Source organism: Canis lupus, chromosome X (genome assembly GCF_003254725.2).
Source record: "Canis lupus dingo isolate Sandy chromosome X, ASM325472v2, whole genome shotgun sequence".
In the NCBI taxonomy this organism is placed as follows: Eukaryota; Metazoa; Chordata; class Mammalia; order Carnivora; family Canidae; genus Canis; species Canis lupus.
In genome coordinates, this window is record NC_064281.1 from 55,039,178 (window position 1) to 55,066,517 (window position 27,340).

The 27,340-nt window shown below is 35.3% G+C and overlaps 1 protein-coding gene across 6 annotated transcripts in view; it reads right to left on the minus strand.

Moving 5' to 3' along the window:
- Positions 1-27,340, minus strand: part of TEX11 (testis expressed 11) — a 311,535-nt gene that overhangs the window by 180,493 nt on the left and 103,702 nt on the right. For all 6 annotated transcript variants that reach the window (XM_025466112.3, XM_025466113.3, XM_049107547.1 and 3 more), the window contains 2 exons: positions 24,784-24,865; positions 21,372-21,450 (listed from right to left, as the gene is read on the minus strand). In XM_025466112.3, the coding sequence (XP_025321897.1) occupies positions 21,372-21,450; positions 24,784-24,865 (161 nt within the window). The remainder of the gene's footprint in view (positions 1-21,371; positions 21,451-24,783; positions 24,866-27,340) is intronic.

Consider the following 27,340-nt stretch of genomic DNA (forward strand, 5'->3'; position numbering starts at 1 on the left):
AACTCTTTCAGAAAGTTGAAAGGGAGGTTATACTTCTCAACTTACCTATGAGGCCAGCATTAACCATAATACAAAAATTAGATATAGAAATTATAAGAAAATAAAGCTATTAATCAGTATCTGTCATGAATATATACGCAAAAATTCTAAACAAAATTTTACCAAATCAAATTCAACATTATATAGTGCTTGCTTCAGCAGCACATATACAAATTCAACAATATATAAGAAGTATAATGCATCATAACTAAGTGGATTTATTCCAAGAATGCACAGACATACAAAAATTAAATCAAATGATCATAGACCTAAATGCAAAACCTAGAACCCAAAACACTTCTAACAAAAAACATAAATTATTTGTGGCCTAGGTTAGGCAAAGATTTCTTTGATATGACACCAAAGCCTCCATAAAAGATAAAACTGATACACTTGATTTCATCAAATTAAGAACTTCTATTCTTTTTTTTTTTTTTGAAGATTTTACTTATTTATTTGAGAGAGAGAGAGAGCAAGCACAAGCAGGGGAAGGGCAAAGGAAGAGGGAGAAACAGACTCCTGGCTGAGCAGAAAGCCCAACATGGGGCTCAATCCCAGGATCCTAGGATCATGACCTGAGCTGAAGGCAGACCCTTAACCGAAACCATAGACTGGCAGAAAATATTTGGAAATCATATATCTAGTAAGAGATCTTGTTTACAGAGTAAAGAACTAAGTCAATATTAAGCAAACAACCCAATTTTTTACATGGGCAAAAGATGTGAACAGACACTTCACAAAAAAGGATGCACAAATGACAAGCATATTAAAAGATGTTCAACATTATTAGTTATTACAAGAATGCAAGATATCATTCTATACCTACTAAGATTAAAAAGGCCTGGATATGGAGGGACTGGCGCTTTTCATACATTGCTGGTGGGAATATAAATTGCTATAACTACTTTTAAAAACACCTGACAGTTTTTTAAAAAGTTAGACATATACGTACCATCCAAATCAGCCATTTCACTTCTAGGCATTTACCAAGAAAAGGTATATGTCCATACAAAAGTATGTGAGTGAATATTCATAGCAACTTTATTTGTAATAGACTCAAACTGGAAATAACTAAAATCTGAATAAACAAATTGCAGTATATCCATACAACAAATTACTATTCAGCAATAGAAAGGAATGAATTATTTTTTAAGATTTTATTTATTTGTTTGTTTATTTATTTATTTATTTGAGAGAGGGATAGAGCACAAGCAGGGGAAGGGGCAGAGGGAGAGAGAGAAGCAGACTCCCCACTAAATGCGGAGCCTGAAGCAGGGGCCCAATCCCCAGATCCCAAGACCATGACCTTAGACAAAGTCAGAGGCTTAACCAACTGAGCCACCCAGTGCCCTGAAGGGAATGAACTACTGATAGACATAGCAACATGGATGAATCTCAGGCAAATGTGGTGAGTTAAAGAAGCCACACTAAAAGGAATAAATAATCTGATTCCATCTACATAAAATTCTGAAAAATACAAACTTACCTATAGTGACATAAACCATCAATGAATGATCAATGGTTGCCTTGTAAGAAGGAGGTGCTGGGTGGAGGAAAGCATTAGAAAAGGTTACAAGGAATCATTTGGGGGTATTAACTATGTTCATAACTGTACATAGTTCATATGTAACTATGATGAGTTCATAACTGTGCATGTAATTTTGTGTGTATATAAACACGCATTCATGTATGTATGTGTGTATACACATTTATGAACATATATATTCATCATATGTATATTAACATATTATATATTTTATAAATGTGTGTCTATACATGAATATATGGTACCTATCACGTATATATATGTCAAAACTTATTGAATTGTCCACTTATTTTAAATATATGCATTGAATTATACGTCACACCTCAATAAAGCTGTTTTTTTTTAAAATAAGAAAATAAAGGAAACTGGGCATTACTTTGCATAACTGCTAAAGATGGACAGGAAGGCCAGCTAGAGTTGCCATTATGAACTCACTGTCACCTTGCACAGAGAACCCTGGAGACTGCTCTAAAAACAGTTACATTTCTTTTTTTTTGTTTGTTTGTTTGTTTTGTTTTTCTTTTTTTTAATTTTTATTTATTTATGATAGTCACAGAGAGAGAGAGAGAGGCAGAGACACAGGCAGAGGGAGAAGCAGGCTCCATGCACCGGGAGCCCGATGTGGGATTCGATCCCAGGTCTCCAGGATCGCGCCCTGGGCCAAAGGCAGGCGCCAAACCGCTGCGCCACCCAGGGATCCCAACAGTTACATTTCTAAAGATGTACTAAGTACTCATGTACAGGTAATATCAAAATCTCTGCTCCTTGGAGCTAGTTTCATAAAAAACAAAGGATATGTTAGCCAAATGTAATGAATTGTGAGAATCCCTTATGTGTTAGAAATATAGGATATATAACTGAGAATCTTTAAAGGAATCTTTATAGTTCTTTAAACTAAGAGAACTGAGAATCTTTATAGTTCTTTAAACTAAGAACTATAAATTGTTATAATGCTAGTAGGCATATAGGTATCATTGATCTTCTGGTTTGATAATAATAATCATTTCCATTTAAGGATACAAATAACCTACACATAGAAAGTAACCTCTTCATTGAACCCTAATTTTACGCTACAGCTAAAGAACTCAGCTTTGGCTGCTACTATTTGCTTTGCAGTTGAAAAAAACCCACTTAGCAATCTAGTTAATCTGGCATTACAGAGTCCCCCAACCTGTAGTTTTGCCATATGTAACCTTTAAAGATATGTATCCAGCAAAGTATTTTGTGTGTGTTACATGGCCATCCCAAATGGGATCATATAAATATATGATTGTTAGACGTTAGTTCACAAACTAGCAGCTTAATGAGAATCCTATACTCATAGGATTTAGAGCTAGAAGGAATCTTAAAGTTTACTTATTTAAACCTCTTTCACCCTCTCATTTACAGAAGTACCAGAGGCTTTGTTGCTGTAACAAATTACCACAAATTTAGCAGCTTAAAACACCCATTTATTGGGGCTCCTGGATGCCTCAGTCAGTTAAGCATCCAGCTCTTGGTTTTGGTTCAGGTCATGATCTCACAGTTGTGGGATCAAGTCCTACATTGGGTTCCATGCTCAGCATGGAATCTGCTTGAGGCTCTCTCTCCCCCTCCCTGTATCCATCTCCCCACTTGTTTGTGCACTCTCTCTAAAATAAATAAAATCTTCTTTAAAAAACCCACTCATTTATTATTTCACAATTCTTTAGGTCAGAAATCTAGGCAGGCTTACCTGGGAATTGTGCTTAGGGTCTCAAAAGGCCAAGTCAAGGTATTAGCTGGCTTGGGCTCTTATCCAGGGGCTCTAGAAAAGGATCAGCTTCTAGGCTTATTCAGGTATTGGCAAAAAATCAGTTCTGTAAGGTTGTGGGGAGTAGTTCCACTACTTCTTCAAAAGTAGTACAGGGGATCCCTGGGTGTCTCAGTGGTTTAGCACCTGCCTTCGGTCCAGGGCATGATCCTGGAGTCCCAGGATCAAGTCCCACATCAGGCTCCCTGCATGGAGCCTGCTTCTCCCTCTGCCTGTGCCTCTACCTCTCTCTCTCTCTCTCAGTCTGTGTCTCTCATGAATAAATAAATAAAATCTTTTTTAAAAAGTAGTAATAGCCAAAGTCTATTGAATGCTTACTATGTCTCAGGAATATTACACAAATTAATTTATTTAATTCTCACACAGGTATGTTCTTTCTATACACAATTTGTTGAGGGTTTTATATCACAAAAGGATATAATCTGTCAAACACTTTTTCTGCATCTCTTGGGAGAATAATGATTTTTTTATTATGTAGTCGAGATACAATATATTAGTTTCAGATGTACAATATAGTGACTCAACAGTTACATACATTACAAAGTGATCACCATTCTAAATCCAGCTAACCTCTGTCACTATACTATGTACATACTACATATTATTAACTATATTTCATTTGTTGGACATTGCATCCCTGTGTCTCATTTATTTTATAACTAGAAGTTTGTATACTTTAATCCTCTTCACCTATTTTGCCCATCCCTCACATAAAATCATGATTTTTTAATCTTTCATTCTTTTAGTGTACTATATTAATCACATTTTTTTCCTTTGCATGTATTAAACCATCCTCCCATCCCAGGGATAAATCTCACTTGGTCATGCTGTTTAACCATTTTAATGTGTTGTTGAATTCAGTTTGCTAATATTTTGTTGAGAATATTTGCATCTATATTCATCAAGAGTACTGGGTCTATACAAAAACCATAGGATTTCACTCATAAGTGGCATTTAGGAAAGAAAACAAATGAACATGGGAAATGGGAAAAAAAGAGAAGCAAACTGCAAGAGACTCTTAATAATAGAAAACAAACTAAGGGTTGATGAAGGGATGTGGGTGGGGGATAGGCTAGGTGGGTGATGGGTATTTAGGAGGGTACTTCTTATGATGAACACTAGGAGTCATATGTAAGTGATCAATCACTAAATTCTACTTCTGAAACATTACATTTTATGTTAACTAACTAGAATTTAAATACAAATTTTGGGGGAAAAAAGAGTATTAGTCTATAGTTTTCTTTAAAAAAAAGATTTTATTTATTCATGAGAGACACAGAGAGAGAGAGAGAGAGAAAGGCAGAGGCACAGGCAGAGGGAGAAGCAGGCTCCATGCAGGGAGTCCAACATGAGACTCGATCCCAGGACTCCAGGATCACGCCCTGGGCTGAAGGTGGCGCTAAACTGCTGAGCCACCTGGGCTGCATGGTCTATAGTTTTCTTACAGTGCCCTTACAAATTATCAGGGTAATGTTGGCCTCATAAAACGAGTTTGGAAGTATTCTCTCCTCTTCGGTTTTTTGGAAGAGTTTGAGAAGGACTCGCATTAATTCTTTGAATGTTCAGTAGAATTCACCAGTCAAACCATCTGATCCTTGGCATTTCTGCTTGGGAGGTTTTTGATTACTGATCCAACCTCCCTACTCATTATTGTTCTGTTCAGATTTTCTATTTCTTCCTAATTCAGTCCTGGTACATTGTATGTTTCTAAGATTTTATCCATTTCTTCTAATTTATCCAATTTGTTGGCATACAATTTTTTAAAAGATTTTTAATTTATTCATTCATAGAGACAGAGAGAGAGAGAGAGAGAAGCAGAGACACAGGCAGAGGGAGAAGCAGGCTCCACACAGGGAGCCCAACGTGGGACTCGATCCCGGGGCCCCAGGACCACACCCCGGGCTGCAGGAGGCACTAAACTGCTGTGCCACCGGGGCTGTGCTGTTGGCATATAATTTTTCATAATATTCTCTTCTTTATATCTGTGTGGTGTCAACTGTAATGTCTCCTCTTTCATTTCTGATTTTGTATTCTCTTTTTTCTTTTTAAAGATTTCATTTACTCATGAGAGACACAGAGAGAGAGAGAGAGAGGCGCAGAGACAAAGGCAGAGGGAGAAGCAGGCTCCATGCAGGGAGTCTGACGTGGGACTTGATCTCCAGTCTCCAGGATCACGCCCTGGGCTGAAGGTGGCGCTAAACCGCTGAGCCACCGGGACTGCCCTTCTCTTTTTTCTTAGTCTAGTTAAATTTGTATCAATTTTGTTTATCTTTTTGAAAAAAAAAAAAAAAAAACACCTCTTCATTTCATTGATGTTTTTTATCGCTTTTCTGGTTTCTATTCCATTTATTTCTTCTCTGATCTTTGTTACTTCCCTTCTTCTACAACTTTGAGCTTAGTTTGCTTTTTCTTTTTCTAGTTCCCTAAAGTATAAACTTAGGTTGTTTGTTTGAGATCTATTTTCTTAATATGTGCATTTATTACTATAAACTTCCCCTTCAGAATGGCTTTTGCAGCATCCCATGGGTTTGGGTGTGTTGTTTCCATTTTCATTTGTTTGGGGATATTTTTTATTTCCCTTTTGATTTCTGCTTTGACCCACTGGTCATTTCAGAGTGTGATGTTAATTTCACACTCCTGTTGAAAATTTGTAGATTTTCCTGCTTTCCTCTTGTTGCTGACTTCTAGTTTCATATCATTGTGATGGAGCAGATATGTGGTATGACTTCAATCTTCTCAAATTTGCTAAAACTTACTTTGTGATACTATCTATCCTGGAGAATATTCCATGGGCACTTGAGAAGAATGTGTATTCTGCTTCTGTTTGATGGAACATTCTTATATAAACGTCTATTGAGTCCATTTGGTCTAACATATGGTTCAAGTCCAAAGTTTCCTTGTAGATTTTCTGTCTGGCTTACTGAAAGTGGGATACTGAAGTCTGCAACTTTTATTTTTCATGTCTTTCATTTTTATCACTTCCCTCCATTTCCTATACCAGAATCTCTGAGAGTAAGATTCCTTATTTGTATAGTTTATGGCAAGAATGTTTTTGGATAGTTCACAGCTTAACTGTGTGAACTAAAAAAAGATAGATTATCTAAAAAATTGGTTCTGAAGATAGTGTGGGGCTGGCATATTAGTTACTAACATGGCTGGGAAAAAAAGGCAAAAACAGCAAAAGGCAGAACAATAACTCAAAACAATATAATTTTAATGCCAAATATGTAGACAAGAATAGTTTTACCTTTATAAATCATCTACTTAATAGGCCCTCTTTGGAAATACTAAAATATTCTGATTGTGTTTGTTTCATAATTATGAGCTATTCTTCCCCATTAGGCAGTGATCTCCTTGAGACCAAGGACTATATATAATTTAATTTCTGTATCTCTAATGCCCTGTGACAAAATAACTGGTACACTGTAGGAACTCAGATGAGAAAGAATGAATTCCCACTACTATCAACCTAATTCGGGTTCTTATCACTTTATATGTGACCTACCTATGATGATTCTTAATTTATTTCCCTACTTCTAATCTCATCCCTCTCAACTTCTTGCATGTTTCCATTAGCATGTCACTATCCTCTTTGAAAATCTTCAATGGGTCCTCATTTGCCTATATCATAAAGTTCTTAACTTGATTTTCAAGGATTTTCACAAACGACCCCAATATACATAATTTTGTATCTCATTACAGCTTTTATATAAAATGTATGTATGCCCTAGCCTCTCTAATGCATTAATCATATATTATTTTGTCCCCCACCTACTTGCTACAAGTGTTCTTACTCCTTTACTAAATTCTTTCCCAACTTCAAACTCCAGATGAAGTCTCACCTTCAACCCTTTCTGATGTTCCAGTCCATTAATGATCTAGGCCTCTTCTGAACTCCTATACTAATTAGTCAGTTATCCTCATTTTCTATGTGCTATCTTTTATGGTTATCTTTATACATATATTCTTTCCAATAAGACTTGTAAGTGAAGTGTTTATGACTTCCATATGCTGCTCTTTACATACAAGATACTAAATTGGACTAAATTACTGTCTCTAAACCTGCCTTGTGCTCACACTTTTGCTTACTCTAATCTTCCTGCCAGGAATCCCCTATTCATTCACCTATGCAGATCTTATATATTTTCTAAGTCCCTATCTCCTCCGTTTAGCATTCTCTAATCAATAGAGCCACAGTGATCTTTTGTTCCCTCCTCTAAATTCATATAGGATTGATAACTATACCATGCACTTCTCATATCCTGCTTTTTATTGTCAGTTGACTGAACACATATATGCTTAACTTGCTGTAGCAGACTGTAAATTCATTAGAGGAATGTTTGTTTTTTATATATTTTTTATCTCCAACCAGACCTCAGACAACATGTTGCACCAGGCACAATTTTTGTTGATAAAATGAACTTAAATGTATCCAATATACTAAGGGAAATCAAACACTTATCTCCAAGAAGCAATCAACTCTAAAAAATCCCTTTAATTCCTCTTCCCATCTCAAACACCCTAAAACCAACCCCTCCCCAGGGGGAAAAAAAAACACATAAACCATCTATCCAAACCAAATACAGTAAAGATGCAAGAACTGAGTATATATTCTGTACCAATTTCCTTTCCTACAGACTGTAATTATTTTTCTAATAAACTCATTAATAATTTTTATTAAAACAAATAATTCTAGTGGATGCCCTACAAACTATGTTTATCTGATCTGAAATGGGAAAGCAGATGAAAGAACTATGGTGATAATTCTTACCAAACTCAGCTTTGATAGTGGCTGTTAGATGAGAACATCCATGTGAGCATGATTAAATTAAATCCCAGGAGCCAGTAGATGTTTGCTTTTATTTCTTAGTGTCTGGTGATAATGTTTTAGATCTATCCCAGGAAGGAATTAATGTTGAGAGTATTAGGTCTTCAATATTATATTTGTCTCTTTTCCTGGATTTTCAGGATATTATCTTACTCATCTCAGTTAGCATGCCATTTCTGCAACCCATGTAAGTAGTTGTTTTATATTATCATAAGAATAAGTTTCATTTAAACATATGATTTTTAAAATATGCTGCATTCCTGGGGTGCCTGGGTGGCTCAGTCAGTTAAGCATCTGACTTTAGCCAGGTCATGATCCCAGGGTCCTTGGATGGAGCCCCAAGTCAGGCTCCCTACTCAGCAGGGAGTCTGCTTTTCCCTCTCCCTTTGCCACTCTGCCTGCTCACATGCATATGTATGCTCTCTCTCTTTTAAATAAATACATAAGTAAATACATAAATAAAGTGCTACATTCCTAAATATGACTATATTATATCTTAGAGCCAAATACATTTTGGAGGTAAGTCATTTTTAGTTTTTAATGTTAAGTCTATGGAAAAATACTATTTGCTAATTTCTCTAAACAGAACCTTTCAGGAATTCATTTAATGTGTAGAATTGAGCAAGCTCTAAAACATTGTATTCCAATATTCAAAAGTGAGTTCAAAAACTATTTAAAAATAACATCAGGTCTTATATAACAAGAATGTTGGGAACAAAGCAGTTAACCTACAAGGCTTTCTGTTGCTGTTGTTGTTTTTACTTGATAAGCCTAAACAAACTGGTTTCCCTATATCTAATTCTGACTTTCAAAAATTCTGATCTTGACTTTAGAAGCCTGATTTTGCTTTTCTCTATTCTTGATTTTAGTTTGGCAATGTCAATCTGATCTCCTACAATCTTGTTCATATTTTTATCTGTTGCACTGACTTTTCTACATCACTTTATTTCAAGGTTTCTGATTCTACCTTGGTAGTCTTGTTCCAATTCAGAATATTTAGTTTGATTATTTAATTAGGTATTCTTGTCACTGGAATGAATAGTAACTGATTAATCCTACCCAAGCAGTACAAAAGGAAGGGTCTGAGACATTTTACCAATAAAAGGTAAAGTGGTAAGATTAGATATGATCTTTTTTCTTTTAAAATTTTATTATACTCATGGTATGTTTATAGAATAAAAAATAAAACAGATAAAAAATTTGAAAAGAAAGAAAGCTCAAGGTGAGAAGACTTAGTTGTTGTAAAAGAGTTCAGGACCCCTGGGTTTACAGATGAGACTACTGAGCCACAGAGGTTTTCAATAAATTACAGAAGTATTTGATAAATTACAGAAAACTAAAGGGGTGATGAAAACTGAAGAAGGAAAACTTTGAGATATATATATATATCTCAAAGTTATATAATATACAATATTTATACAAAGTTATATAATATTGTACAATAATATATAAATATTATACAATATAATATTGCATAGTATTTTGTATAATATATAATGTATACTATTATATTATATATAATGTATATTATATAATATATATTATTTTTATATATATCTCAAAGATATATAATAATATATATATATTTTTTTAAACAAAGAGAGCAATAGACTCCCAAACGTGGCTACTCAACATGAGGTCCACAGACAAACAGCAACAGCATCACATGGAAAGCTTATTAGAAATGTAGATCTCAAGTTTCATCCCAGACCTACTGAATTAGAATCTCTATCTTCACAAGGTCTTGAGCTAATCACATGTACATTAAAGTCCAAGAAGCATTAACATAAAACAGCAAGGATTTATTCAGAAAAAGGCATGCCAAATTAATCTTATTTTATCTTTTGATAAGTTTACTTAAATGATAAAGTCAGAGAGTAAATAGATATAATCTAACAATTTCAGGATAACAACTCATAATAACAGAGTATCAAGCCATCTCATTGCTTTTCTACAATTTAAAGCATATGGTCTTCCCTTATTATAGCACCACACATTACCACGATCTCATAAGTGTGTAACCTAGAATTGTCTGCACATTAACTTCTAATGAAGCTTGACTATTAAAAGGTAAAATTTTTAAAAAGGCCATTTAAGAAACATGGTATTTCCATCCATCCATCAGTGTGTTCAAAATTTTATCTTTGCATCAAGGTGCATCATTTTCTAATGTACTACATTCTAACAGTTAATGTTCTACACACTTAGCTTTTATTTCTAAAATAAACTTCTCTATATAAAACATATTTATGCTTTTGCTATAAAATTATTATCATTGTCCATTATATAATATTGTCCATTATATAATAAATAAAATGCTACATTCCTAAATATAACTATATTATATCTTAGAGCCAAATACGTTTTGGAGTAAGTCATTTTTATTTTTTAATGTTAAGTCTATGGGAAAATACTATTTGCTATATCAAATTTCTCTAAACAGAACTTTTCAGGAATTCACTTAATGTGTAGAATTGAGCAAGCTCTAAAACATTTTACTGTAATATTCAAAAGTGAGTTCAAAGCAGTACAAAAGGAAGGGTCTCAGCCAGACCCTTCTGAACTCCCTATACTGTCTATAGATGCCAATTATGCAACATAAATAAGTAAAATAGACTATAAGGAAAAGCAACTGCCAGATATATAATGCAACTTTATTATTAACTGAACAATGGTAAGGCACTGTTAGCATAGTACAAACAAGAAAATAGAAGCTATACTTTATTTTTTTTAAGATTTTTTTTTTATTCATGAGAGACAGATACAGAGAGAGAGGCAGAGACACAGGCAGAGGGAGAAGCAGGTTCCTCGCAGGGAGCCCGATGCAGGACTAAATCCCGGATCCCGGGATCATGCCCTGAGCCGAAGGCAGACACTCAACCGCTGAGCCACCCAGGCGTCCCTAGAAGCTATACTTTAAATTTAAAAGTAAAATACTTAATTTATCAACTCTTCCTTTTGAAATTGATTTCTCTGTTGATTGGGAAATAGAAACCTGAAACTCTTCTATACCAATATGTCAATAGCCACATGGGCTGACAGGGAAAAAGTAGATACCTACATGAAAATTCAGGTACTGCTATCAAGAGGTGTCAGAAGGTAGAATGAATGAATGACATCTGACCAAAAGCAATTAATGTCCATTACATCTAATATGCCTAAATTGTCTTGCATTCAATACCATATTATAGTACAGTTCAATTTGTAGTTCTTCATTCACATTAATTGAAAAAGGCAAAATAAATAGCTTTTCATTATCATAATGTTGGAAATGAGAAAACATTTTAAGAATTCAATCTGTGAATATGTAGTTTGGGTAATCACTTCTATCTCTGGAAGCCAATTTCAGCATAGAGAAGTAAGTCAGATTATTCCTTGCCAATGAGTTACCCAAAGAAATTACTTCACTAAGAACATATGAATTACAATTTACATTTGTGTAATTACTTATGAATGCATTTCAGAGAGAGAGATTCAGAGTGTTTACATGAGTTGTCAACAGTCACCCAAGAGGTCAAGTCTTTGAGCTGAGGCAGAGATTTTCTCGTGGATGACACGAACAAGTTGAATTCTTTCAAACAGTTCAAAAAACATCTCTTTAGCACCTTGTCTTGAATACTAGGCTGTATCATACAGATCTCCCCTTCAGGACTGTTTATTTCCAGATTGCTCTTTAGAAATTACCCTGAAGAGGGGCACCTGGGTGGCTGAGTTGGCTAAGTGTCTGCTTTGGGCTCAGGTCATGATCCCAGGGTCCTGGGATCGAGCACCCCATCTAGCTCCCTGCTCAGCAGGGGGTTTACTTTTCCCTCTCCCTCTGCCTGCCACCTGCCCTACTTGTGCACTCTCTTGTGCTCTCTCTCTAATAAATAAAATAAAATCTTTTTTAAAAACTAGAAATTACCCTAAATAAAGAGAGCCATCTCACGCAAGCTTATGCCCCCTTTCTAGGGCAGCTGGTATCCAAGACTAGTCAACACTGGGTTATAAGACATGGCCATCTTATTCTAACCAAGAATAATTCTAAAGGACCATCCCAGCCAGAGTTCTTGGTGAGGTAAGCTGAGGCCTTGTGACTTTACATTAGCCCAATTTCTCCCTTTATCTAGTCCAGCCTCCTTTTCTTCCCCTCATAGGTATTAATCCTAAGAGCACCCCTTAATAAACTATCTTCACCTACACACAATCTTAAGTTTGCCTCCAGGGCAACCCAACCTTCGACAGCACCTCATCCAATAAGCCCCCTAACCTCCAAGAAATAGATGCAACTACTGTATTATGCGTAAAATTTACCCAACAAAGCAATAATCCCTGTTGAAGCCACAAAAGAATATCCATCCATTCATATGTTTCAGTTTTAGCTTTTTAGCACAAAGTGCTTCCTGGTAAATTATACAATTAATAGACATCTTATACTCTTAAAAAAGACCTCAACTTTGTATTTAAATTTCAAATCAAGATTTATTTTAATAACTAGCCACTGTAGAAACATCTTCTGTAGTCACATAAATTATGTTGACCAATCAACATTACATTTGTAAAACACAGGAACTGTGTTCAAAAGTTCTGTCATATCAAAATTCTCATTGACACCACAAATAAATATGCTTTACTGGGCAGTATTACTTCTGCCTGTGCAAGAACAACAAAAAACAAATAACCCTTTTAAAGCAACCTGTCCAATAAATTACCAACCATATCTTCAACCAACAGCGTTTCAGATTAGATTTGCATTTGAAACTTAATATATTTCATGCCTTTCTCAATAGACACTCTTTTGTAAACTCATCTGTAAAACTGTTGGACTCCTGGGCAATCTTTTTCCTTAATATATAACATAAAATTGCATTTTATAACAGGATTGCTTATTTTATTCAGTAAGTTTTCATATTACTTTTCTGTACACTAGCCATAGTTTCTACTTTATATTGTGTTATAATGAGCTTATAAATGGTATTCATTAGACACAGACACACTTTGTATATTAAACACACCAGAATCTTTTATTTCCATCACAAAGAAATTTGTTCTCTCTTATTTTTTTTGAAATGCCCTCTCAGTCTTGCTTACATTCTCTCACTTTTAAAAGAGATATGGGTGCATAAAAATTTACTTTCCTCTTATATCTGCTATAAGAATAACAACAACACAAAAAAAGACAAGTGACAACTTGACACACAAAAAATAAGGTAGAAAATAAGGAAGCGTGTGGACTATGTCTAACTGGAGAATACATGCTCCATGTCTAAAGGTAGCAATGGCCACTTAGCTCCAAATAATTGCTGCTCAGTGGGAATACTGACCAAGTGTTCCCAGATTTTTCAATTTTTTTGAGAACTCAGAAATTCAGATTTTTATTTAAAATAGTTAAATGTTGGCACTTAATTCATCCCTATGAAACACATTTCTGGACATATCCAGCTCATGGTCCACTTATGTGCAAACTGTTTGCTATTCAATAAATTCCTTTAGAATGTAGAACTGATGAAAAAAGTTTGTCAGGTTTAAAGACAGTATTCAAGAAATGAGGGACCAAAAAACACTTATGAGATATATATAAAACAATAAAATAACAAAAAATCATTCCTTTTAAGTAATTTATTTAAATGTAAATGCATGAAACTCCAATCACAAGGCAGAGATTGGAAGAATGGATAAACAGAATCCAATGATATACTGTTCAGAGGAGACACTTTAGATTCAAAGACACAAATAGGTAGAAAGTGAAATGATGGAAAAAGATATTCCATGCAAATAGTAACCAAAAGTGAGCAGGGGTGGTTATAATAGTATCAGACAAAATTGACTTTAAATCAAAAAAAGGTACAAAAGACAAAGAAAGACATTGTGTATTAATTAAAAATCCAATAAAGCAAGAAGATATAACAATTTACATCTTTAAAGATAACATCTGGGACGCCTGGGTGGCTCAGCGGTTAAGCGTCTGCCTTTGGCTCAGGGTGTGATCCTGGAGTCCCCGGATTGAGTCCCACATCGGGCTCCCTGCATGGAGCCTGCTTCTCCCTCTGCCTATGTCTCTGCCTCTCTCTCTCCCTGTCTCTTTCATGAATAAATAAATAAAATCTTTAAAAAAATAAAGATAACATCTTTACATAAAGATATAAATATTTACATACTTAATATTTACATACTTAATAATAGACCATCAATTTAAGACAACTGAAGGTAAAACAGCACTCAAAGATAGTGGGACACTTCAAGATCTCCTCTCAAAAATGGGTAGAACAACCAGACAGAAGTAAGAAATATAAGACTTTAACAACACAATAAACCAACAGGCATATATAGCACATTCTAACAGAATACACATTCTTCTCAAGTGCACATGGAATATTTTCCAGGATAAACCATATGTTAGGCCACAGATTTAGTCTCAACAGATGTATTTATTTATTTATTTGTTTGTTTGTTATTTGTTTGTTTTTACAGAGAGAGAGAGAGACAGAGAGAGCAAGAGGAGGGCAGTGGGGAGAGGGAGAGAAAGAATCTTAAGAAGGCACATGCCCACTACAGAGCATGACATGGGGCTCTACCTCACGACCCTGAGGATCATGACCTGAGTCGAAATCAGGAGTCAGAAACTCAACTGACTGTGTCACCCAGGTGTCCCTCAATAGATTTTAAAAGATAGACATCATACAGAGTATCTTTTCTGATGACAAAAGTCTAAAATTACAAATCAGTAACAGAAGAAAAACTGAAAAACTGAAAAAATTTAGGATTTGTAGAAACTAAACAATACAGTTAACCAATGAAATGAAGAAATCACAAGGGAAATTAGAAAAAACTTAAGACAATGAAAATGAAAATACAACCTATCAAAACTTACAGTAAACAGAAAAAAGTCATGCTAAGGGATGAATTTATATCATAAATGCTTACATTCAATAACAAAAAAGATCTCAAATCAACAACCCAATTTACAACTAAAGGTAATAGGAAAAAGAAGAAACTAACTACAAAACTACCAGAAGGAAGGAAATTACAAAATTATAACAGAAATAAATGAAATAGGGGGTGCCTGGGTGACTCAGTCCGTTAAGTGCCTGCCTTTGGCTCAGGTCATGGTCTCAGGGTCCTGGGATTGAGCCCTGAGTCAGGCTCCCTACTCAGTGGGGAGTCTGCTTCTCCTTCTGCCTCTCTTCCTGCTCCTGCTCTTTCTCTCTCAAATAAATAAATAAAATCTTTTTTAAAAAGGAAATAAATGGAGACTAGAAAAACAATAGAAAAAAAATCAATGAAATGAAGAGTTGGGGTTTTTGAAAAGATAAACAAAAGTGACAAATCTTTAACTAGATTAAGAAAAACAGTAAAGGAATAAAATCAGAAATGAAAAAAAAAAGACATTACAACCTCAGAAATTAAAAGAATTTTAAGGGACTACCATGAAAACTTACATACCAAACTGAATAACCTAAAAGAAATGCATGAATTCCTAAAAACCTACCAAGCCTTAATCATTAAGAAATAGAAAACCTGGGCAGCCCAGTGGCTCAGCGGTTTAGCACCGCCTTCAGCCCAGGGCCTGATCCTGGAAACCCGGGATCAAGTCCCACATCGGGCTCCCTGCATGGAGCCTGCTTCTCCCTCTGCTGTGTCTCTGCCTCTCTCTCTCTCTCTCTGTCTCTCTCTCATGAATAAATAAAATCTTTTTTAAAAAAAGAAAGAAATAGAAATCCTTACATACCTATAACTAGCAAAGATGTTGAGGCAGTAATAAAAAAATCTTCCAACAAAGAAAAGCTCAGGATCAGATGTCTTTACTCTCAAATTCTACTAAATATTTAAAGAATAAATGCCAGTCCTTCTTAAATTCCTCCAAAAAACTGGAGAGAAGGGGACACTCTGAAACTTATTTATGAAGCCAGTATTGCCCTGATATAAAAAAAATAACAAAAGAATACCAATGGCATTTTCTTTTACAGAAGTAGAACAAGAATCCTAAAATTTATATAGAACCACAAATGACCCTGAATAGCCAAAGCAATCTTGAGAAAGAAGAACAAAGCTGGAGGTATCATGCTCCTGGATCTCACACTATACTACAAAGATATAATAATCAAAATAGTATGATACTGGTATGAAAACACACACATAGATCAATGGAATAGAATAAACAGCCCAGAAATAAACCCACACATATATATCATCCTCAATGGGGAAAAAAACTGAGAGCTTTTCCTCTATGGTCAGGAACAAGACAGGGATGTCCACTCTCACCATTGTTATTTAACACAGTACTGGAAGTCCTAGCCTCAATAATCAGACACCAGAAAGAAATAAAAGGCATCCAAATCATCAAGGAAGATGTCAAACTTTCACTATTTGCAGATAACATGATTCTCTACGTAGAACACCTGAAAGACTCTACCAAATAATTGCTAGAGCTGATACACAAATTCAGCAAAGTTGCAGGATATAACATCAACCTAGAGAAATCTGTATGCATTCCTATACACCTGTAAGCTGCATTCCTATACACCAATAATGAAGAAGCAGAAAGAAAAAACAAGGAATCAATCCCATTTACAATTGCACCAAAAACTTTAAGATACCTAGGAATAAACCTAGACAAAGAGGTAAAAGATCTATACCCTGAAAAAGATAAAACCTGATGAAAGAAATTGAAGATGACACAAAGAAATGGAATCTATGCTCATGGATCGGAAAACAGTGTTCAAATTTCTACACTACCCAAAGCAATCTACACATTTAATGCCATCCTTATGAAAATTCCAACAATATTTCTCACAGAGTTAGAACAAACAATCCTAAAATTTGTATGGAACCTCCAAAGACTGCAAATAGCCAAAGCAATCTTGATAGAGAAAAACAAAGCTGGAAGCATCATGATTCCAGACATCAAGTTATATTACAAGGCTATAGTGATCAGGACAGTATAGTATTGGCACAAAAACAGACACTTAGATCAATGGAACAGGACAGAAAACCCAGAAATGAACCCACAACTATATGGCCAATTAATCTTCAACAAAGCAGCAAAGGATATCCAATGGAAAAAAGACAATCTCTTCAACAAATGGTGTTGGGAAAAATGAACAGCAACATGTAGAAGAATGAAACTGGATGACTTTCTCAGATCATATACAAAAAGAAATTCAAAATGGATGAATGACCTAAGTGTAAAACAGGAACGATCAACATCCTAGAGGAGAACACAGATGGCAAACTCTTTGGGCACATGTACCCCCATGTTTATAGCAGCATTATCAACAATAGCTAAATTTTTAAAAAAGATTTTATTTATTTACTCATTAGAGAGTCAAAGACATAGGCAGAGGGAGAAACAGGCTCCCCATGGGGAGCTGATGTGGTACTCTATCCCAGGACCCCAGGATCATGACCTGAGCCAAAGGCAGACGCTCAACCACTGAGCCACCCAGGTGCCCCAACAATAGCTAAATTATGGAAAGAACCCAAATGTCCATCAAGTGATGAGTGGATAAAGAAGATGTGTTATATATATACACACACACAATGGAATATTACCCAGCCATAAAAAAGAATGAAATATTGCCATTTCCAAAGATGTAGATGGAGAATTGAGTATTATACAAGTGAAGTAAGTCAGAGAAAGACAAATACCATGATTTCACTTGCATGTGGAATTTAAGAAACAAAACAAATGAATGTATGAGAAGGGGAAAAAAAAAGAGGGGAAAGCAAAACATAAGAGACTCCTAACAATAGAGAACAAACTCGGGGTTGATGAAGGGGAGGTGGGCAGGGGATGGGCTAAATGGGTGATGAGTATTAAAGAGGGCATTTGTTGTGTTGAGTACCGGGTGTTGTGTGTAATTGATGAGTTACTGAATTCTACTCCTGAAACCAATATTACACTACATGTTAACTAGAGTTTAAATAAAAATTTGAAGAAAAAATTAGAAGAAAAAGAAACTGCATGGTCCAGAAATCTAAAACATATACTATCATGTCCTTTAAGAGAAAGTTTGCTACTGTGAGTGAGATGAAGACAGGTAGAATGCCCACAAAATCTGAAGATAACATAAACTGGAAAGAGTAGTTAAGAACACTATATGACAGAATCAAAATTCACAGGATTAGAACTGAAAAAAAACATGCTATAAAAATTAGATTGAAACTTAATAGCTTATAAAATATATGTGGGATAGGGACGCCTGGGTGGCTCAATGGTTGAGCGTCTGCCTTCAGCCCAGGGCATGACCCTGGGGTCCCAGGATCGAGTCCCGCATCAGGCTCCCTGCATGGAGCCTGCTTCTGTCTCTGCCTGTGTCTCTGCCTCTCTCTCTCTCTCTCTGTCTCTCATGAATAAATAAAATCTTTTAAAAATATTTATGTGGGATAATAGAAAATATATATTGATCTCTGCCCCCAGTTCCTAGCACAGAGATATAAAACCCTTGTCATTTCCTAAGTAATAAGACACTAAGAACATCTCTTGTTCCAATATTTGTTTTTTACCTCATCCCTGACACAGAGCTCCTAAAACTCCTATAAATTCAGCATCTTTCATTCTATTGAGGTTACTCTGGGTGGCTTCTGGATGGTGGCTTATCACCCGAAAGATTAAGCCATGATTAGAAGCTTAGAATTTTTAGCTCTACCTCAAATTCTCCAGAGTGGGGAGAGGGACTGGAAATAGTATTAATAATTGATCATGCTTACATATAGAGGTCTCTATGGAAACTCCAAAACTGCAGAGTCCAGAGAGCTTTCAGGTTAGTAAACACATTTACAGCAGGAGGGTAATACACCCCAACTCCATATGCACTGAAGTGCCTGTGCACAAAATTCTCCCAGACCTTGCCCTATGTATCTCTTCATCTGGCTATTCATATGTATCCTTTATCATATCCCTCAATAAACTGGTAAACATAAGTTAAGTGTTTCCCTGAGTTTTGTGAGCCATTCTTTTTTTTTTAAGATTTCATTTATTTATTCATGAGAGACAGAGAGAGAGAGAGAGAGAGAGAGAGAGAGAGGGAGGCAGAGACAGAAGCAGGCTCCATGCAGTGAGCCTGACGTGGGACTCGATCCCGGAACTCCAGGACCACGCCCTGGGCTGAAGGCAGTGCTAAACCACTGAGCCACCCGGGCTGCCCTTTGTGAGCCATTCTAACAAACTAATTGAACCTGAGGAGGGAGGTGTTAGAACCTCTCTGATCTATATATATATCCAGTTGGTCAAAAACAGATGATAACCTAGGCTTGCAACTGGCTTCTGAAGTATGTGGGGAGGGGGCAGTCTTGTGAGGCCAAGCCCTTAACCTGTGGGATCTGATGCTATTCGCCAGGTAGGTAGTGTCAAAATTGAGTTGAATTGTAGGACACCCAACTAGTGTTACAGATAACTAACTGCTTGGTGTGGGGGATCCACATATTTAGTGACAAGAAATGTTTTGTGTAAGTAGTAAAGGAGACTCACAGAGAAAAAATCCACATGAGAAAAACACAGAACAGGAAAGAACTAGTTTTCCTTATAGTGTGGCCATTGGGTACTTATTCAATCATAAAAGTAAAGGACATGGAATTCAGAGATAAGAGCAATTGATATTGCAAACACCTAATATTCTAAGCCCAGTAAATTCACTATGTGTTGTGGTTGTGAGAAAATAGCTAATCTTAACATTGGCTTCATTAAAAGAAACAGGTTCCAGAACAGGGCTGCTCAGTTGAACTTACTATGATAACGGAATTGTCCTCTATCTGCACTGTTTAGTAAGCTATAGCCATTCACCACACGTGGCTAATGAGACCTAATATATCTAGGGTGACTAAGGGACTAAATTTTTTTATTTTGCTTAATTTTAGCTAGTTTAAATTTAAATAGCTATATGTGGCTAGTTGCTACAATATTGGATAGTGCAGGTTTAGAACATTTAAAAAATGAAAAGTAGATACTCTTGGTTAGACCACATCTGTAGTATTGTGCTCATTTCCAGTTACCATACTTATGAACTAGAAGTGATCAGACTAATGAACAATGTTAGGATGAAGTGGGGAAGAACTGTAAAGTAAAAGATTTTGATGTTACCACATGGCAGAACTAGCCTTAGAAATTACTGGAAAATGTGTATCAATTGTATGTAAGAAAAAATTTTGTGCTTCAGCTTTGTAGAAACATAATAATAATTATTATAATTATAAGGGATGCCTGGGTGGCTCAGTGGTTGAGCATCTGCCTTCGGCTCAGGGCATGATCCTGGGGTCCTGGGATCGAGTTCTGCATCAGGCTCCCCACAGGGAGCCTGCCTCTCCCTCTGCCTATGTCTCTGTCAGAGAGCTCTCTCTGTCTTTCATGAATAAACAAAATCTTTAAAAAAATAGACATTTTGATTGTTTCCACAGTAAAGCATTAAGCATAATGCTGCTATGAACATCACATGTGTTTTATGGACATACCTTTCCTATTTAACTCAGGAGTGGAATTGTTGGGTCATAAGGTAACTCTCTATTTAACTTATTGAGGAACTAAGAGACTGTTTCCAAAGCAGCTGCACAATTTTACATTCCCACCATTAGTGTTATGAAGGTTACAATTTCTCTACATCCTTGCCAACATCTGTTATCTGTCTTTTTGAATATAGCCATCATAGTGGGTGCAAAGTGGTTTCTCATTGTGGTTTTGATTTGTACTTCCTTGATGGCTAATGATGTTGAGCATCTTTTCAAGTACCTATTCCCTAGTAATTCTGATGCATACTGAAGTCTGGGAACCATTAAGAGGTCTGTAAATACTTGAAAGTCCCTTTTGACATTAATAATCCCATAAAAAGAGAGCCAGAGAGATGTATTACTCATAGAACTGCACTTGCTCATGCCTTCCTGTTCTACATGACATTGCCCTGGAGGTTAACTTAGGCCTAACTCCTATTTTATACAGCCCTGACTACCTTATTCCTTTCTCATTTTATTTTTCAAATTTTAGGGTAAATTTTAAAATTAACTTGACTATTGACTATTTAAATCATTAAGTAAGCAATTCCATCTTCTAATTTGATCAGCACAATAGCAGATGTGGTGCTCTGTGAATACGGATGGATATAAATGGATATATTCAATATATATCAATGAAAACCTTTGAAAAAGAGAAAATCTTTAAAAATATGTCTTTAGAGAAAAGAAAACTAATTCTACTGTACCTTTCATGATCCATCAGCAGTTTAGCAACATTCAGACAAAAGTCTAGAGACATGTCAAGATGTAATATTTCCATGACAGCTAAAAAAGATAAAAAATGAAATAATCACATCAGTTTCATTTCTGAGGAAGCTTAGCAATTTTCAATACTTTCCCTCTGTCCAAAATCAACTTTCTAAACATTTTCCATATACCATGCCATATACCTAATAATTTATCAAAATCTTTTTATAAAATAGTAACATCAAATGCTAGAATGTAGTGAAACAGGTACTCTTCTATGGATGGCAAAGTAACTTCGTACAATCTTTTTGAAAAGCAACTTGGCAATACTGTATGCTAAGAACACAGTGGTTAAAAGCTTGATACCTGAAGTCAGATAGACATATTTGAAACCCACCTGCCACCTATATGGCTACAGGGAAGTTACTAGTTTTTCTGTGCCTTTGTTGCATCATCTGTAAAATGGGAATATATCACTAATCTCTTAGGTTTGTTGAGAGGGTTACATGAGATAATGAATGCAAATTACATAGCAAAGTACCTAGCACTTAGTAAGCATTCAATAAATGACAGCTACTGTTATTATTACATATTCCCTCTACTGCAAAAAGTGTACTTCTGAAAAGTCATCTGCAATAATGGAAAATGTCTATAAGCAAATATATTAAAATCAGATTATAATAATAATAAAAAGGAAATATATTATTGAGTGTCCACTATAAGCAGGTGATAAACTATTACAAAAACCATTAAAAGTGTTGAATATGAAATAACAGAAAAAGTAAATATGTTCTAGTATGAAAAATGTTTCTAAGATTAGGAAGTGAAAAATCAGAAAATAAAGCCTGAATGTACTATATGGTCAAAATTCTATAAAACAAACAAATTTAACCAAAATAGAGAAAATGTTGAAAATAAATTATCAAGCTGCTAGAAAAAGACTGTGTTCAGACTATTCATTTACCAAATACCTAAGGAGTGTATTCTGTGTGCCAGGAACTATGCTTGGTGTTAAGAACCCAGTAGTGAACAAGATACACAAAAATCCCTATTGTCAAGGAACTTATATTCCAGTGAATGGTGAGACTATGGATATTTCTAATATTTTCCAAAAGTTTCCTTAAGGGGTACATGCTACTCTTTCATAATAAAAAAAAAATTTCTGTATATTTTTTTTTCACTTTTTTCTACCACAAAAAATACCAGTGAAATTCTAATGCCAGCAGTTAGATTGACCATTCTAAGATTAAAGTACTTCCCACTAGCAAAGAAATGAACAGACTACAAAAATGCAAGCCTCATACATTCTCTCAATACAACAAAATAAAAGATAATATTTTAAGGTATAGAAAATGTGGAATCAGGGAAGTGTCCTAATTTGTAATCTGACATTGTGACTTCATTACTCTGAATATCAAGAGACTAGATTAAATAAAAACAATATGGGCGTAAAGAATAATTTCATTTTAAACTCTGCTTTTTATCTGCATTTTGATAAATATTGTAATGGGGGATTCTAATCTAAAATTAATGAACTTTAAAGTAGGTGACTCCATAATCCCTCTGCTCTTCCTATATTGTATTGGTTTGAGTTAAGCCTATTCCTCTAATTGGTTAGTTGGTTTATTCACCCCCATATTGACATGTGGAGTCACCTCCACATTTATATTTATATATAATATAAATTATATAAAAGTGGAGCTGTCTTCCTGGTTCCTAACATTTTTCAACCTGTGTATACTGAGATGATACTGCTACCTAGAGATACAGAATCCTCTTTATATTTAAGATTCTAAGGTCTTTTAGTGATTAGCTAAAATTCTAGAGGTCACAAAGTTTCAAAAGTACTAAATTAGCACTAAATTTAGAGCTACTACCAAATTTGATTACTATCCTATTTATTAAAAAGTGTTATTACTGGGCAGCCCGGGTGGCTCAGCGGTTTAGCACCTTTAGCCAAGGGCCTGATCCTAGAGACCCAGGATAGAGTCCCACGTCGGGCTCCCTGCATGGAGCCTGCTTCTCTCTCTGCCTGTGTCTCTGCCTCTCTCTCTCTCTCTCTCTGTGTCTCTCATGAATAAATAAAATATTTTTAAAAATTGTTATTACTTATGAAATAGTTATACTAGCATATAATTTTATATAGTAAAAATAAAAATAATGCAGCTCTGTAATGCAACTATATTTTTATATTACAAAAATAAAGCATATGCATATCAAAAGAATTTATATTATTTTTATGGCTAAACATAATTGAAATACTTAACAGGGGCCAGTGTTCATAGAGAGACTTTTTGCAGTAGTAACAATAATAATAATAGCTACAATAATAGGTTTGGCACACTAAATATGCACCAGGCATGCTGCTAAATGCCTTATATACATTTTCTCAAGGATTCTCAAAATAACACAATGAAGTAGACATTATTTTTAAATCTTTTATTTTTTTTATTTAAATTCAACTTGCCAACATACAGTAAAACACCCAGTGCTCATCTCACTGTAATTCTTTTAAAGGTAAACAAACTGAAGCACAGAAAAGTTAAGTGACTTGCCAAATGACTCAAAGATGTGTATCAGGATGTTTACTCTGTGAGGTATACATTTTAGACCCTAAGAATTCTGAAAAAGGGGCACCTGGTTGGCATTGCCAGTTAAACATCGGACTCTTAGTGTCAGTTCAGGTTGTGATCTCTAGGTTGTGAGATTGAGCCCCATGTCAGGCTCTGCGCTTAGCAGAGTCTGCTTAAGACTTTCTCCCTCTTCCTTTTTCCCCCCATCTAAAATAATAAACAAATCTTTAAAAAAAAAGAATTTTGAAAAAGAAAATGTTTTTACAAGTAATTATAATGTTTATACAAGTAATTACAAAAAGCAAAGCACAGGGACTCCTGGATGGCTCAGCGGCTGAGTGTCTGAGTTTGGCTCCAGGCGTGATCCTGGAGTCCCAGGATTGAGTCCCACATCAGGCTCCCTGCATGGAGTCTGCTTCTCCCTCTGCCTATGTCTCTGCTTCTCTCTCTCTCTGTCTCTCATGAATAACTAAATAAAATCTTAAAAAAAAAAAAAAAGCAAAGCACAGCAAAGGCTTATTCCATCCAAAGTTAATCTTTTTCAATGGTGCACAACTTCAAAAGGGCAGTTGCAATTTTTGCTAAACGAAAAAACCAACAAACAAACCCTGATAGTTTTTATTCAGCTCTTTTTAACTACCTATTAAATTTGCAACTATTCGCTCTTTCTTCTCTTTTTCTTCCTAGCTAACAAGCTTCTCTTTTTCCCATGTGATCAATTTCCTTCTCAGTCACCATCAAATTGCACTTACTGTTAGCATACTATAAGAGATCTTATACTCAACAAACTGGTAATGATATTTCAAAATTGTGTGTTCTTCACACACAGAGATGATACCTTCAAGGAGTTCTTCATTAGCTCTTTCACTCTTCAAGAGGATTTTCATCTTGAAGAAAAGCCCAGATGGATTTAAATGTTCCTATTTTAAACAGGAAATCACAATGACATTAAAACTGTAGAATGTAAAAGAAAATTTTCAAGCAATTGCCTGTTTTAGTCAACCATAGCAGAATGACTCATGATCAAAGAAAATCGAAATTATAAAAGATCAGATCATAAAATCCAGTTTATCCCTGAGGATATTTTCTGATATTTTATTTAATCTAAATGAAATAACACAAGGAAAAAATATTTAAACATTTGATTGAGTGGCAAGCATTTAATGGCAAGATCAACACTTAAACTGCATGAACGTAAGGCCACATTCTTGATTTGATGAGTAAAACTCCACATGTCAATTATACTTGCTTTCTTTTGAGATTTTAATAACAACTGAGGTCCTTTGGAAACATGGCTGAATAAAATGAAAACATATTTTCTTCACTATAGGATATACCTGTTATATTTACTATTAATAACAATGTACTCTAAATGGTTTTTCCAAATCCTTGTTAGCTGGTTCTACACTATCTGTGGTCTCTTGCCTGTTTCCACTTTTGCCTGACAGGATACATCTTTAAACAGCTGGCACAGATTAAAAGTGAAGTATAGGTCCACAGAAGAGAACCATTCTTTCTACAAAGCCATTTAGCCTCTACATGAACATTGTACTCTTTAGTTCCAAACATGGCAAATAATTATAGCAATTTATGTGTGAAATGCCTTAAGAATGGAAAGTTAGGGAAAGTATGCACTGGTATTAAAAGGGTTTGCGAAAAGAGATGCCATCAATACAAATAATAAACCAAGGTTGCAAATTTTAATTTATTGCATTGACACATTTCCTAACAGACATTGTTTGAATAGGTCTTAGATTCAATTACCTTTTATCTTCAGAGATGTACAGGTCTTCAAGAGCTTGGCAGGATCTGTTTTCCTTTAGTCTACTAACACAAGTTGACATTCTGATTTTCCCTTTGATTTCATTACCAAACAACTCCAGAGAATGGACAATACTTTGCTTTCATTGTATAATCATCGATTCACTTCTATGAACATTTGCACTGTAGATCTATCCTTGTCTCTTGAAACTACACTTTCAGAAATCATAACTGACTATCCGTTAAATCCATCAGCTTTCTCCCTATAATTAATATCCTTGGGACGCCTGGGTGGCCCACCATTTGAATGTCTGCCTTCAGCTCAGGGCGTGGTCAGGGGGTCCTGGGAACAAGTCCCACATTGGGCTCCCTGTGCTCCTACTTCTCCCTTTGGGAAGCCTACTTCTCCCTCTGCCTGTGTCTCTACCTCTCTCTGTGTGTCTCTCATGAATAAATAAATAAAATCTTTAAAAATATATATCCTTGTCTTTTCTGTAACTTTTCTCACTGTTGTTTCTCACTCTTATTCCTTAGATTTCTACTTGTCTTTTTTTCTTTTTGCCAAACACTTACTGGAAAAAAGGATCCAGGTACAATGAATTTTCAAGGCAAGGTATTTATAAATGCTGTTCTGTAGATGAGAAATCTGAGGCCCAGATGGAGTAACACAATGACATAGTTGGTAAGTGGTAGAGTTGAATTTTGAATTCAGATCTTTCTGACTCTAAAGGCCATAATTTTTCCACTGTAATATGCTGCCTCTTATGAAGCTCTTCCTAAACTTATCCTGCCTCTTATTTGTCATCCAGTTTTCAGGCGAGCTTTAAAGATAATTTTGCCATATTTTAGTGTGAAGTTTATCACATACACACATGATTATATAAAATATGTATGCATAGTTTACAGAATAATGATAAAACAAACACCCATGCACTAATCACACAGGTAAAGGAACAGAATCATTACAGGCCGCCTGTATACTCCTGCCCATTTATAACTCCCTGTCTTCCCTACAAAGGTAAATACCACCTTGAATTTTGTGCAGTAATTCCCTTTCTCTTCTTTATAGATACTCAATATATTGTTTAGTTTTGCCTGCATTTGACTTCACTTAAACAAAATATAAATTCTTCTTGGACTTGCTTCTTTCATTCAATGTCATGATTTTCAGATTCATTTATGTTGATACAGAGAATTTATTTCTTTTAATTACTATATACCATAGTCCTCAAAAAGGATTCCTTGATCAGCATTACCTAAAAACTTATTAGAAATGCAGGTTTCACCATGAATCTACCGAATCAGAAAATATGTGTAGGCCCTATAAATTGTGTATATGTGTGTATTATTTTTAAGAAAATGGGTAAAATAATTATTATTGATTTGCATTATGAAAAGTTTCCATTTCAACATAAATTCTAGTACTTATTTAGTAAGAAAATAAATAAGAACATTGTGTTTTGTTTGTTTTTTTAAGATTTTATTTATTTATTCATGGGAGACACAGAGAGGCAGAAGCATAGGCAGAGGGAAGAGCAGGTTCCCTGCAGGGAGCCTGATGCAGAACTCGATCCTAGGAGCCGAGATCACGACCTGAGCCAAAGGCTCAACCACTGAGCCACCCAGGTGCTTCA